The sequence below is a fragment of the Mizuhopecten yessoensis genome, unplaced genomic scaffold (assembly GCF_002113885.1).
Source record: "Mizuhopecten yessoensis strain PY_sf001 unplaced genomic scaffold, ASM211388v2 scaffold10829, whole genome shotgun sequence".
Lineage (NCBI taxonomy): Eukaryota > Metazoa > Mollusca > Bivalvia > Pectinida > Pectinidae > Mizuhopecten > Mizuhopecten yessoensis.
The window spans coordinates 1478430-1492339 of record NW_018408742.1 but is presented as its reverse complement, the minus strand read 5'-3'; the positions used below and the strand labels follow the sequence as shown (position 1 = coordinate 1492339).

Sequence of the window (13910 nt, the reverse complement as noted above, 5' to 3'; positions counted from 1 at the left end):
CTTTCGTGCCGACGCTGTGGGAATGTTTCAAAGTCCATAAACCTTCGATTCATCCTTTCCTAAGGAATGTGTTCATATGTTGACATTAACGTTACTGTTATATGATTGACAGTTTCTGAAGAAACAGGAGTCATTAATTGTTCAGATGCCCGTATGCCAATTCCTTGCCAGGCGTGAGGAAGCGATATGTAGTTTGGATCATAAATGGGTGATAAAACCCTCCAAAGAACATATTAGCGGTAGGAGTGGAAATAAGTCTCGAGAACTCTCAATATTAACCATGGCTTTGGTTAAAAGTTCAATTGGCTTAACATCGAAATCTGATTTATTAAAACTTTCTGAAAAATTACATTTTACCTGTCTGTAGATGAACGTCTTGAAACTCTGTAAGTAGAGTAAGTTTTAGTTTCGAAATGTCATGATATTTCACATCTGTGAATAGGAGATTGATTTGCAATAACTCTTTTACCTTATATGGCTTTTCACCGTTGATTCGAATTCATTGCGATCTCAATTCAAACGTGATGTTACAGTTGTTTTGACAGTTTCTTTCTCTTGTTGGAAAAAAGATAATTATCTAATATGATATATATGTAGTCATACAGTCCATTACGAACGTCACGCTACCACAATTTGTACACTACCTTAATTGGTACACGGTCATAAAATGGTTGGAATGATACTTTAAAGATCTCTTGATGTTATAACAAAAGAGATATTTATCAGCATTTCAACCAAAATTTCGTTTTTAGCGACATTTTAAAAGTACACGATGACTTCAAATTAAACATGTAATAAAACTAAAAAAAGCAACATCGATTTTGAAGGGGTTAATTAAAGGCATGTTGCAATTTTGATTCCGGGCTCTTATAACCGGATAGTATACAAGTGTATATATGAATTTGTAGTTCCGTTTAGTATTTATAAAACTGATATATTATGTTGCTATCGGCACATCAACTAGGAGAAATAAAAACAAGTTTCATAGCCTGGTGTACCAATTTGGATAGGATTCTAATCATGGTCGAAAAACAGAGGAAATCTCACTTCGAGTTTATCTCGAAAATTAACCACCATGGGTATTTTTTGTCAAGAATCAAGAAACATTCCAGGTAAAAGACCTGGATCGTTAGTTGTACCAATTGGGGTAGTGTGACGTCATGTATCAAATCGACAATCGATAAGCATTTAACTAAATTTCATATTTTGTGAAAAGAAAGAAAAAACGATGACAATATATACAAGTCTTTAATCACAGCTTGCTGTGTTGACAGATGACGTCACTGTATAGCCAGGAATACCGGGTCGCTGTCTGCCTGGAGGTGTAGCTTGCACAGTAACCAACATTTACGTTTAGCTCCTTATTGAGAGTGAACACATTGATGAAAAATATCGGCATATCGTCCACAGCAATCCTCGTCAGACTCGGGAATGATGCCAACCGGAAGTTCTTCTTTAGTTCCGGTTTAACCATGTCGTCGACCCTGGACAAGTTTGTAAGACATATCACAAAAGGAGATTTCCCCTTAACTGGCTGCGCGTTTAGTTCATTCTCTGCTTCCTCTTTCATTATTTCTATAGGTTTTCCTGATGACACAATATCGGAGATTTTTTCTGAACATTGTTGGGAAAGATTCCAAAAAATCGTTGAGGATACATTATGCGTGCATCGCAACGGGACGGAAATGGTTAAAGGAATATGAATTGCGGCACATCCGGGGTAGTTCTCGAACATTGTTTGATCTGTGACGTAGCGCCTTAGGTTGACCATGATCTCCACAGGAACTGCTAGGTAGTCAACATCATCAGGGATGTTCGGCTCCAACAACCGGGCTAGAGACAAGCAGGCTGCTGTGACACAAGATGACGTCACAGTCACATGATTCTCCTTATTGCTAAGTAAAAAGGTCCTGGAATGTCCCTCTGTAAAACTAAATCTAATTACTCCCGTGGATTGTCTTTTTGCACTGCTAAGATTGGCAATTTCAGAATGAAATCTTTTGTGATAAACGTCCAGTGCTTCAATAGCCTTTCCTCCGAATGAGCGTGTCTTTGACATATTGGGGTCAGTCTCAGTTGACCTAAATAGCTCACTATGTCGCCTTAGTCTGTGACGGCGTTCTTCTCTGCCGTAAGGAAATATTACTGGTAAAATCTTTTCAATAGGTGGCAGAAACAGTGACTTTTTCATTGAGGATAATGCATTGAAACGTCCATTTTGAATAAGGTGAATCATTTCTATGAAATCCATATATATTTTCTGTAGGTATATACCATCCGCAATGGCATGGTGACAGCTGAATGCAAACACTAAACTGTGATTAAGATTGGAATTAGGTAAGTGTGCACACAATTTAACATCTGGCTCAACAAAAACCATTCTCCAGAGTGGTCCACTCTCATAATCAAATGATAGAAGTAAGGCTTCGGCTAGGATCTCCTCATGGTTTGTATTCTCTGTCACTCGTAGATCCATTGCACATTTATCCATTTCTAGAAAATTGTATTGAACATGATCTCTGTCACTTCTCTTGATGCACATTCGCAAGATGGGATGCTTCTTCATTAGAAATACAAGCGCTTGTCTGACAATGAGTTGTGTTACAGGCACATTCGTTTTTAAAGACATGAGCTGGACTATGAGGTCCATACCTCGCTGGTGGTAGAGATGGTACATTGTCTCCAAGGGCCCGAGGGGACGGGACAACCGGGGAATGCATCCCGCGTTCGTATCGCGTGACACTTCGGAAATATCCTCAATGCTCATCTCAGCATGTAGGTCTGGAAATGAAGGTGACATTTAATTATGTACAAAAAAATAATTCAAAAGAGATGACATCATCAACCTCTAAAACGACAACAAGATGCATATGTTCTTCATAAGTATTTTGTTGGTCTCGGGGAATATGGACTTGACTAGTGGCACAACCGTTATATGTATATCCTGCCAGCATATTGGAAGTTGGTATGTTACTTTCAAGGAAAGAATACAGTAGTCACAAATGTCATAGACTTTGGTCATAAAGTGACCAGATTTGTTATTCTATAGGGAAACGTTGAATTAGTAGCTGAACACATAGAGTATTTATTTTTAGGTTTTGTCTGATAAATAAGATGTAAAAAATTAGTTTCCAATAGGAAAATATTATTAAAGCAAAATACGATCGATATAAATGAAACGGACAACAACCCTTTAATAAATAACCCTTCTGTAAATGAAACGTGAAAATAATACAAAATCAGATCGGCAGCAACAGATGCACTTTGGATCCCTTTTGAAAACTGATAGAATGTGAAAATATTCTCCATCAAAATCAGCAATATCGTGCATACAATTATAAAAAGGACATTTAATTGTTCTCGCTATCGGCGTGATTAGCCTGCTATGTTTGCATTTGTATTTCTAAATTTCCACAAAATAAACCTTACATAGGTCTCTGAATCTTGAATAATGATCGTCACATTAATATAATTGCAATCACAATCAAAACGTCATTTAGATGACCGATACTGGCTGCAAGCTGTTCCATTTATTGAGAAAATATCTTAACTTTGAAGAACTATCTTAACTTTTAATTAACTGTTGAAATCAATGTAACAACTTGTAAAATACTGGTAAAGTTCCTTCTTTTCAAAATAAAATTCCTATATTTCTCAATGAACAAGATTGCAGACACATTTTCATAACGCTTTATCGCAAGCATTATCCGATTTCTCTAAAATCCTCTTTGAACACATATGATTATAACAGAATAAAGTGTAATACTTAGATATCAGATATACATATACCTACATTACCAATTTTGTAACAAGAAAAAACATTATAAATCACAATATGAAATATGAATTTGAATAAAGACACATAATACTCCAATAAAAATGTCTAATGTCTAACACTGAGGTACATGTATAGTAAACAACTTACCAGTCACGTTTAACGTTTTAACGTCTAGAGATGCGGTAGTGGCAATGTCGTGGCAAGTAGTTTTCTTTCAGTCCTCTGAAAAAATAGAAAAAAACATTTACTTGTGGTCTATGCTATGCAGTGTTTTGAAGCAGTGTATGACATTAAAGTTCGTATAACAATATGTCATCTTCAATAGGTAATACATACAAACTAGAAATAATACCAATCAAACAATCCGAAGATCAATCTAGAAAACTAATCCATTAATTCAAAGATCAAACTAGAACTACCAAACCAACAATTCAAAGATCAATATAGAACTACCAAACCAACAATCCCAAGATCAAACTAAAACTACCAAACAAACAATCCAAAGATCAAATTATAACTACCAAACCAACAATCCAAAGATCAAACTAGAACTACCAAACCAACAATTCAAAGATCAATATAGAACTACCAAACCAACAATCCCAAGATCAAACTAAAACTACCAAACCAACATTCCAAAGATCAAACTAGAACTACCAAACCAACAATCCAAAGATCAAACTAGCACTACCAAACCAACAATCCAAAGATCAATATAGAACTACCAAACCAACAATCCAAAGATCAAATTATTACTACCAAACCAACAATCCAAAGATCAATATAGAATTACCAAACCAATAATCCAAAGATCAAACTAGAACTACCAAACCAACAATCCAAAGATCCAACTAGAACTACCAAACCAACAATCCAAAGATCAAATTATAACTACCAAACCAACAATCCAAAGATCAATATAGAGCTACCAAACCAACAATCCAAAGATCCAACTAGAGCTACCAAACCAACAATACAAAGATCCAACTAGAGCTACCAAACCAACAATACAAAGATCAAGTTAGAACTACCAAACCAACAATTCAAAGATCAAGTTAGAACTACCAAACCAACAATTCAAAGATCAATATAGAACTACCAAACCAATAATCCAAAGATCAATATAGAACTACCAAACCAATAATCCAAAGATCAATATAGAACTACCAAACCAATAATCCAAAGATCCAACTAGAACTACCAAACCAATAATTCAAAGATCAATATAGAACTACCAAACCAATAATCCAAAGATCAATATAGAACTACCAAACCAATAATCCAAAGATCAAACTAGAACTACCAAACCAACAATCCAAAGTTCAAAAATAGAAATACCAATCCAACAGCCCAAAGATCAAACTGCGAAAACCTCCATTGGGTAAATGAAAGACAAAACAAACTAGAAATACGATCAAATCTATTATCAGGAGTTTCATTGTCATTAAATTGTATACTTGATTCAAAAGATACAGTAGTGACACAAACCGAAATCCGACTTGAACCATGTTAGAAAAATATCTAATTGATGTCCACGTTGATTAAATACCAATCTTTGAGCTAGATTGACTTGTATGATGTTGTTACAGCCGATAAACCCATCCACTATTGCTTACCGTTGACATTTCGATTGCATTCAGATATACGAATGTAATGAGCAAAATCCATATTAAACCATGCACGAGGTAAGAACGTGCTGTTTGGCTGAATGCTCTTATCCTGTATGGAGATAACTCCATATGCTCTCTTTTATATTCACAGTACGGACTGCCTCTGATCCGTATGTGCACTAAGGTCAATTTCAAACCGGTATTCCTTTATATTTAAGCTTTTCATTGAACCTTTACTTTATAGCGTCACAAGTACAAAATGTATTATCATCAGAAAAGGTCCACGAGAGAACTCCTATTTAACAGAAAATGTAACACAAAGTATGGCCTTGAACATTTGACATGATGCGTCAATAAACTCATTTTACTATCACGCTACAAATCAGATAAAGAATAACTACACTGATACCAGGTCAGGTTTACACACCAAATCCTGTATACGTGTCTATCAAAGTACTCAGAAATACAGTTCACAAATTTCAATACCCAACGTTTTGCGTTCATTGACGTAATGAATTTCGATATAGTGTTGTATGATATAAGTTAAAATCTAGAATGAATATCGGTCAAGCGATTTGTCTAGAAGCATTTACCTAAATAAAAGAATTTCTCTATCGGAGTTACAATCTGCACTAAGTACTTCTGTATCATAAAACAAATTATTTTCTGTGTTTTTTATCTTTGATTGATCATAATAGATACTTAATAGATATATACAAGACAAGAGGGGCTGGAATAAAGCTTCAAGGGCATAAATGCTGAAGATTGCAGATATTTCCAAAAAGGTATGTATTTTGATAAACTTATCTGTTGAAAAACGTAATGTCCCTATGATCTACAGTAGTCTGTTTTGTTACAACTCATCTGTTGTAAACAATGTTGTTGTTGCATGTGTTATCACTAAACCACCGCAGCCTACCACGACCTTTGAGAGTAAAGTGAAAATGAATCAGTGTAGAAAAAGGAGTGAAATGTATCCTTTAATAAACGACACGAAACATATCCTTTGATAAACAACTCCCATTACGTTATTCCGTCTTTTCGTATTGCAGAGTTTTCTGCTCTTGTGAGCAGGTATTGATTGTTACGTCATTGGTTTGTGTGAGAAAATTACGTCGTTTTCTCAAAAATTGATGACGTTACTCTCACAAACAAATGACGTAACAATCAATACCTGCTCACAAGAGCAGATAATTCTGCAATACGACAAGATGTATTTAGCCCTTCAAGAAACGATGTTAGGTTGTGTGCATCGCTTTAGTATCCACTGCATTAAACGCATTTTGAAACTGTGAACAAGCTTTCATTAAAAGTTCAAAAGAATAATAAATAGGTCAAATAAATGTTTTTAAATAAACGAGTTTGCCGGGAATTCCGAAGTTTATCCAAAAGCTTTAAACAGAACTACACAGTAGTGATGACTTATTACTACTATTGATGATCGTTCCTGAAACTTGCAAAATATGGACCTTTTACAAGAAGGATACCAAACGAGAAAAACCTAACCGATAAAAGAGGGACAGCAATATAAGTTTTGATATTTATTATCACAATTTCGCCACACTTTTGCAACACATGCATGCCAAAAGAAGGATGTCTCTTCAGTTGATAATACTAATTATATACAACATTTGTATAACGTTCTTTATAATTCGCAAAATTACTCGGAGGAGCTTGATAGTTTTTTAATAGGCACATATCCCATTTCCCTGTATTTCTGCAACGTGCTTCACAACATTGTAGACATGACATTTTATTTTGTCGACATGAAGTGCCATGGAGGAGTCCTAAATGGACGAAATGGCCAAGTAATGAAGTACAGGTAGTACATTTTATTAGTAATTCATCAATGCTATCAATACAGAATTTAACTATGCGGGGTTTAAGGTACCAACATTGACATTTTATTATCATTATTGGCATTAGTGTACTGTAAACGTGGGAATTTCTATCTCTGGTGTAAATAGGAGTTATAGTGCTCCTTGGTAATACATATGCATATTGCAATCAGAGAAAGTACGTACATGACTACGCACTGTATTCATATATTCATATACCTAGGCATTTTATGTCAACTAAAGCTTTCGGCTCGCAAAAAGGAAACTTATTGTTTTATAAGGATGATTTAAATAGACCCACTTAGCAATTTTTTTTATTAACGTAAAGTACAAGTTTAAGATTAAAATACCACTTGCAGCCAATTTGTATCGTAAATTGTGTCATTATCAATGATAATATAAACACTTTTCCCCTTTTGCGTTTTTTCGTAATATTTGCGTTTGCTCTGCATCCTTCCATTTTAATGCGAAGGCAAATGTTGTCATGAGACTATAACCACGTTTGCTATTGTATTAACGTTTCATTGTTGTCAACACTTGATTTGCTGTTCAAAAACTGTTCGAAATAACTAAATAAAGCAAAACTACTTTATCAAAATGTAAATAAAAATAATGAATATTTTAGCGGATATTATACCCCTACCGGGCTTTATTAAGTTTGTCATCAATAGCAATGGATCATAACAACATTTGCTGAAACATTCATTGCTTCAATATATTTCGGAGTGCCTTGGACACAAATTTCCATCTCGTTAAAACCGAAAATTAAGATTTCTTACGTTATCTTCAAAAAATGGTCTTTGAAATGTAGATCTGATATAAGCATTACATTTTATGTGTACTTTTCAAGTACGGCTTTTTTTCTTAGAGATCAAACCAGCGTTGATGTGAGGTTGACCTCTCATTGACTTTATCGTGATATTGCATTTTACGCTGCAACATTTTACGGAAACCAAATATTCAAGTGTTATTACTACAAGCATTAGAAAAGAACGAAACTAGCAACTGCGTGTTGACATGTTAATTAATAAGAAAATCAACATCTTTCCGGAACAAAATTTGTTTTGCTGTAGCTTTGATAAAAACCAGAGATAACATTATTTATGAGCTAGGAATTAATAAAGGTTATTCATCTATCATGTTTACTTATCGTCGGCTTATAAGTATGACGGCATCGACCTTTAGATACTGGCGCATGTAAGATACAATCAGAGTCAGTGCTTGATTATAATATTCTATACGTAAACATCACTTATAATAATAACAATTTATCTATGTATGCTTTACATTGTACATATACAATAGTGTGTAGTGTTATAAGTAATCACGAAATAGGAACAAAAATAAAAGCCAATATGTGATAATAACAATATATCTATGTATGCTTTACATTGTACATATACACTATTGTGTAGTGTTATGGGTTATAACCAATTATGTACAGAGAGTAAAGTCAATAAGGATATACAATATTGTGTTGTGTAGTAAGTAATGAAGAAATTTGTACATATAGTAAAGTTTATATGTGATAATAACAATATATCTATGTATGCTTTACATTGTATACAATATTGTGTAGTGTAAGGAGTTATAACGAAATGTATACATAGAGTTAAGTCAATATGTTATAATAACAATATATCTACATATGCTTAATATCAAATATTATAAAATTTGTGAATGATACTAACCAATAAAGTCAGTGGATAGCATTTTGATGAGGTTATTGCATCGGTATCAAAATTCTGTATAAAACAAGTTGAAAATAATCCATTCGAGTACACAAGCTGTAAGGATTTTACATCACTTACCTGTCAAATGTCCAGTGTATCACCAATACGACAAACCATGATAAAGATATATCAATTTCTATCATCAAAGCTTGTCATACACTTAAACCAGGAAAAAGATCGTTATATCGTCCGAGTTAGACAGTATGTCCTCCTTCGCGAAACTACTAGATTCGGGATTTATATATTATCCAATATTTACAACAGAGAAAATTAAAAAAAATGTTAGATTCTGGTCCAATGAAACAGGCCTGTTTTAATTATCAAATATTTTATAAGACGAGAATGCCTAACCTGAATTTTCACGATAACCATGTTTTAAGTAAAGTGATCCACTTATTCAATTTTGCCTACAAAGAGCAAACTATCTTTAAAGAAATAGAAAAAAAACTGTCGATGTTATCACTTAAGTACACGGGACACAACCCATCAGCCCTAGAGTACTTTTGGAAACGTTACTGTTCCATAGAACTTAAGTCAACGTGTTATAGCTGGAATGCATCAAAATACGAGTGCATCTATGAAAATCGCGGCATTGAAAAGTTTTGTTGTTGATTGATGTCCAATGAGTAATAACGACATGGGTACTAGATCCGAACAAGCAATTATTTGTTGGGTACGTAGTACTTTAATAGATATGTAAGCAAAGTGATAATATTGACAGTGCACACAACCGATCTCGTCAAATTTTCGATGCAACCCGCCCATTTAACATATAAAAAATGTACATGCATAAGACATATTTTGATATCAACAAATTTGTGTAGATTAAATTCTCAAAATCGGGCTCTTCCTGTCTAACTTATCTATAAAACTGCTTAATCATAAAACTGCATTTTGATTGACACTTCTTTCATGTTCCTATCATAACAATAGCATTATAGACAAATCGGTTAACCCAATTTTAATACTGATATCAATATTTCTCTTTGTTTTGGCGATAAATTAATTTTTAAGTTTCATATTTCTTCTGCAATTTTCAGATAAATATCAATAAATGGAACAGCCAACGGCCAGTTTCGGTCAGCTATTTCCAACGTTGTGATTGTGATGACGTCACGATCACCACTCCAGAAATATGGTCTGATAACACGCAGCTTACGAGTACTTAAGCAAGTTTACACAGTGGCAATGCAAAACAAATGCAAATATATGTAAAGGAAACATCTATATTACATCACATTGGCATCATAATGGTACTAGCTTCGTCTGTCAATACACCCATAGTATTATAGGTGTATTGACAGACGAGGCTAGTACCTTTGTGCAAACATTGCATGTAAGACGCTCTGCTATACAGGATCATGAAATACTGCACCATAGTCTGTTTGCAAGTAATAAACAGGTTAGAATGAAGACCCTAATGTAGCATAAAATAGTATTCATTCTGACGATAAGAGTTTCCTCCCTTTATTACTACTCTGCCAGTACCCATGGTACTGTGTTAGATAAACGAATGTGACCTCCCTGAATTAGCGTAATTACCCAATTAGAGTCACTGATATAAGCATTGTATTCAGAATTTGATTAAAATGTTGCAATATTTTGACAGGTCGTTAATGATTTCCCAAAGGACTTGGGGAATTATTGGTCATTTTCGGCCTCATAAAATGTAAAAAAAATCAACTTAATTTATTTACAAATTTCTATTATAAACATCATATCGGATAATCGGATGCCCTACCATAGCAACAACATTGCGCTGTTATACAGAATAACCAAAATAGGGTGTTTTTGGACAGCCAGGTTACAGAAATGAAAGCCTGCGCATGTGACAATCAAAAACTCCTTTCTACAAATGAACACTGGTATGACACTGTTAAAGCATGTCAATTGTTTTTGTTTGGTTCACGCGGATGCTTTTAAAAATTGAAGACAGTTTAATTCATTTGCTTCAAAATGGCCAATTTTCAACGTAAATAGCGCACAACAGACGATATTTACCCATATGCCATGTATCCCATACCAAATGTAGGGTGAATTTGAAATTTCATATTTACGCACTTCATTTATTCCAGATTACGAATATAACAACTAATTCTAAATCCCTCATGAGGCCAGAATAAATTACCCTTAACGCCCCTCGTCCTTTGATCTATAGGAATACACTGTTCCTTTATTTCATACCTATATGTTAGTAGCATTATATAGAGAAACCATTATGGAGAGTGTCCCTGTACTATAGCACTTAGTATAAACAAAATGTCCAACGGAATTCAATATTTTCTATTCGATAGACTGTCGTATATAATTTCGTACATTAACCTACTTTTTGGGATAATAAAGTAGACGTCTCAAATAGAATTATAAACTTATGATAGTCAAGACACAACCTCATATCGATGGTCGACAACTTGTAAAATGTAATCACCGTTTTTGCGTGTTAATCAGTTGGCCTCCAATCTGGGAACATTAAAAAAACATTTCATGATAAAAGTAGTCCTATTCAGTAGGTACATAGAATCCCTTGACGTCGGCAGTTTCCGTGTGTTAGAAGTTTAATCGAAAATATAATCTTCAAAATAAAATCTTCAGAGATGTACTTAGAGGCAGGAAGCTGAGCGCGGAACACTAAGACATTTTATAATAAGTTAACACCATGTATGACCAGTGGATCCCAGGCAAGTATTGTAAGCTTAACAAGAGCATTTCCAAAACAAGGTTTATGGATAATTGTTATGCTCATTATATATACAGTATATCATAAAACAAGGAAATGTAGGTATGATAGTATATATATATTAAGCTAACAATGTCTTGGAGAGGCAGATATTGGTATCCGGAGAAGTGTGCTTCTTGAGAGTAACTCATCCAAGGTATCTTTAGATACCGATATAGAATAGGATTAAATCAATAACAGGTAAACTACGGGTTCATTACACCAGAAAAGTGTGTGTCTGAAATTAAAAATTATACGAGGATTATCTGTTTCAAACAACTGTATTACGTAGCTAGTTCTGCAAAATCGGTAATTATAACCACAAAGACGACAGGTGCAGTTATTTCGCACCACAGAAATTCCTTCAATTACTTTTTAGAAAACATAATGCACCTGTTTTTAAGTTATTCTGTACAGAGATGTTCACAAATAGCATGGCATCAATATTAAACAACGTCTGTCTGAGTGTAGCAATGTCCATAACATAGGATAATGCCTACACTTTGTGATAGCAAAAGTCATAAGGCCACTACGTACAATAATGAAAGACTCCTGCATATATTCTGCATGATATTTTCAGGCCGACAATGTTCTTTTTCAAAGTATATCAAAATTAATGTAATTTCGAATAACTTCAAAATTTTAAGAAATATCTTTGTGATATATTTCGCCGTCATTCATCAGTAGTGCATTTCATATCTTACTGACGTTCGCTTCATCAAGGACTTGAAGTGTAGCGCAATACAAAATTAAAGACAGTGAAGTAGTAATTTGAACGGGTGTGTTTAAACATATCGACGTTAAAGCCAGTAAGACTGGTGATTGGTATGCATTCGTTTCGTTCGTTGCGCTAAAACTTCCTTGACTAAAATAATGACCAGTTTTACCAGGCATGCACAGGACTTCATAACGGAATATCAGTAGTAGTGTTCGGTGGTGCTTTCATAATTGCATTACAAGTTTTTGTAATAGCGAATCTAGGAAAACCCTCATCAGGTATAATGGTACTGGCAGAATTGCATACATTTTTAACTTACTCCCCTCCACTTCACAACCATGGATATGTATGGCTGACAGGCAAATAATGATGTAAAAATGCCTGCTAGATTTGAAATATAAACAAAAACAAGTTACAGCTAATTGACGGGTTTAAAAATCAATGTACATTTTAGAGTTAACATCTTTCACAAATTCTTATATTTATGATTTTAAAAAAAATCGCACATATTTCTTCAGTGTAGAGATTTTCTGGAATCTATGTCATAGTTGACTTTTGATGTCCAATACATGTGTGGCCCTAAGCGTATGCATGGAGAACCAATGATGACATTCCAATGTCCAAACACAGAATGTGAACCTTTAAGATGCTGCCTCGCTTGATGACACGTTATCTATAGTCTGTTTCTATTTTCTTCAATGCCATCAAGATGTTTTCATTTTAGCTAGTCCTGAAGGATTTATTATGCGTATATCTTGATGTTCACATGGAAGAACTATGCAATAGTAATAATATCTGTATTAAGCAGATTGCAAGAACCGTTTACTCCAGATGAAGCGATACTTACATAGTTTGAAATGTAACGATAAACACTGGGTTTTCGCCGTTGGACAGGTCATAAACCGCAGCCAGGCACATGTTTACCACGCATATATCAAAAGTATTATACCCGTTCAATCCTTACTACATCCCCCACTAATCAGATACAAGTTACTTGATATACTTTAGCAATTCTCAGTCAATTTGGGTAAGAAATTCAATGACCATTCTTCAAACGTTGATTCACAAAGCCGTCGACATTGCTTTATCTTGTTAAATGTGAACATGCTTTACGTGTAAGTTTTTCCTGAGAATATGCAACATTATTTTAGGTTTGATGCTCAAGTCCATCCAGTACAGCCAAAGCTGAGAGCGGGAAAATGTAATCTCTTTTCTTTAGCAGGGGTAGGGAAACTTTAAAGTACCGTATGCTTTTGATGAAATGATCGTGTGCCTGGTATTGCGACTAAATATTGGTATATTCAGGATAAAGAAGACGGCACGTTACCGGTGCGTGATCTGACACTGTGGAAATTGTAAACAGTAGGAAATGAATGAAATTCAACACGGGAAACCAAATTTGTTACAGTTGGTATTTCACCTATGTCGAAATACAAGCTCTATGTAGCTTATGTTGTATGTTTTGCGAAATCGACGGAAAATAAATAATCTTGTATTCTTGTATATCCTACTCTACA

At 34.4% G+C, this 13910-nt stretch overlaps 1 protein-coding gene across 3 annotated transcripts in view; it reads right to left on the bottom strand.

The window, feature by feature from the left end:
- Positions 1–1252: 1252 nt before the first annotated feature.
- Positions 1253–13910, bottom strand: part of LOC110462780 — a 29135-nt gene continuing 16477 nt past the window's right edge. Inside the window, exons 1-3 of one of the 3 annotated variants that reach the window (XM_021516942.1) lie at positions 9038–9162; positions 3926–4000; positions 1253–2781 (exon numbers count right to left, since the gene is read on the bottom strand). In XM_021516942.1, the coding sequence (XP_021372617.1) occupies positions 1253–2767 (1515 nt within the window). In that variant the 5' untranslated portion in view covers positions 2768–2781; positions 3926–4000; positions 9038–9162. Of the gene's footprint in view, positions 2782–3925; positions 4001–5394; positions 5485–9037; positions 9163–13910 lie in introns of those variants that run through there. The other 2 variants (XM_021516941.1, XM_021516943.1) reach the window with 2 other exon arrangements.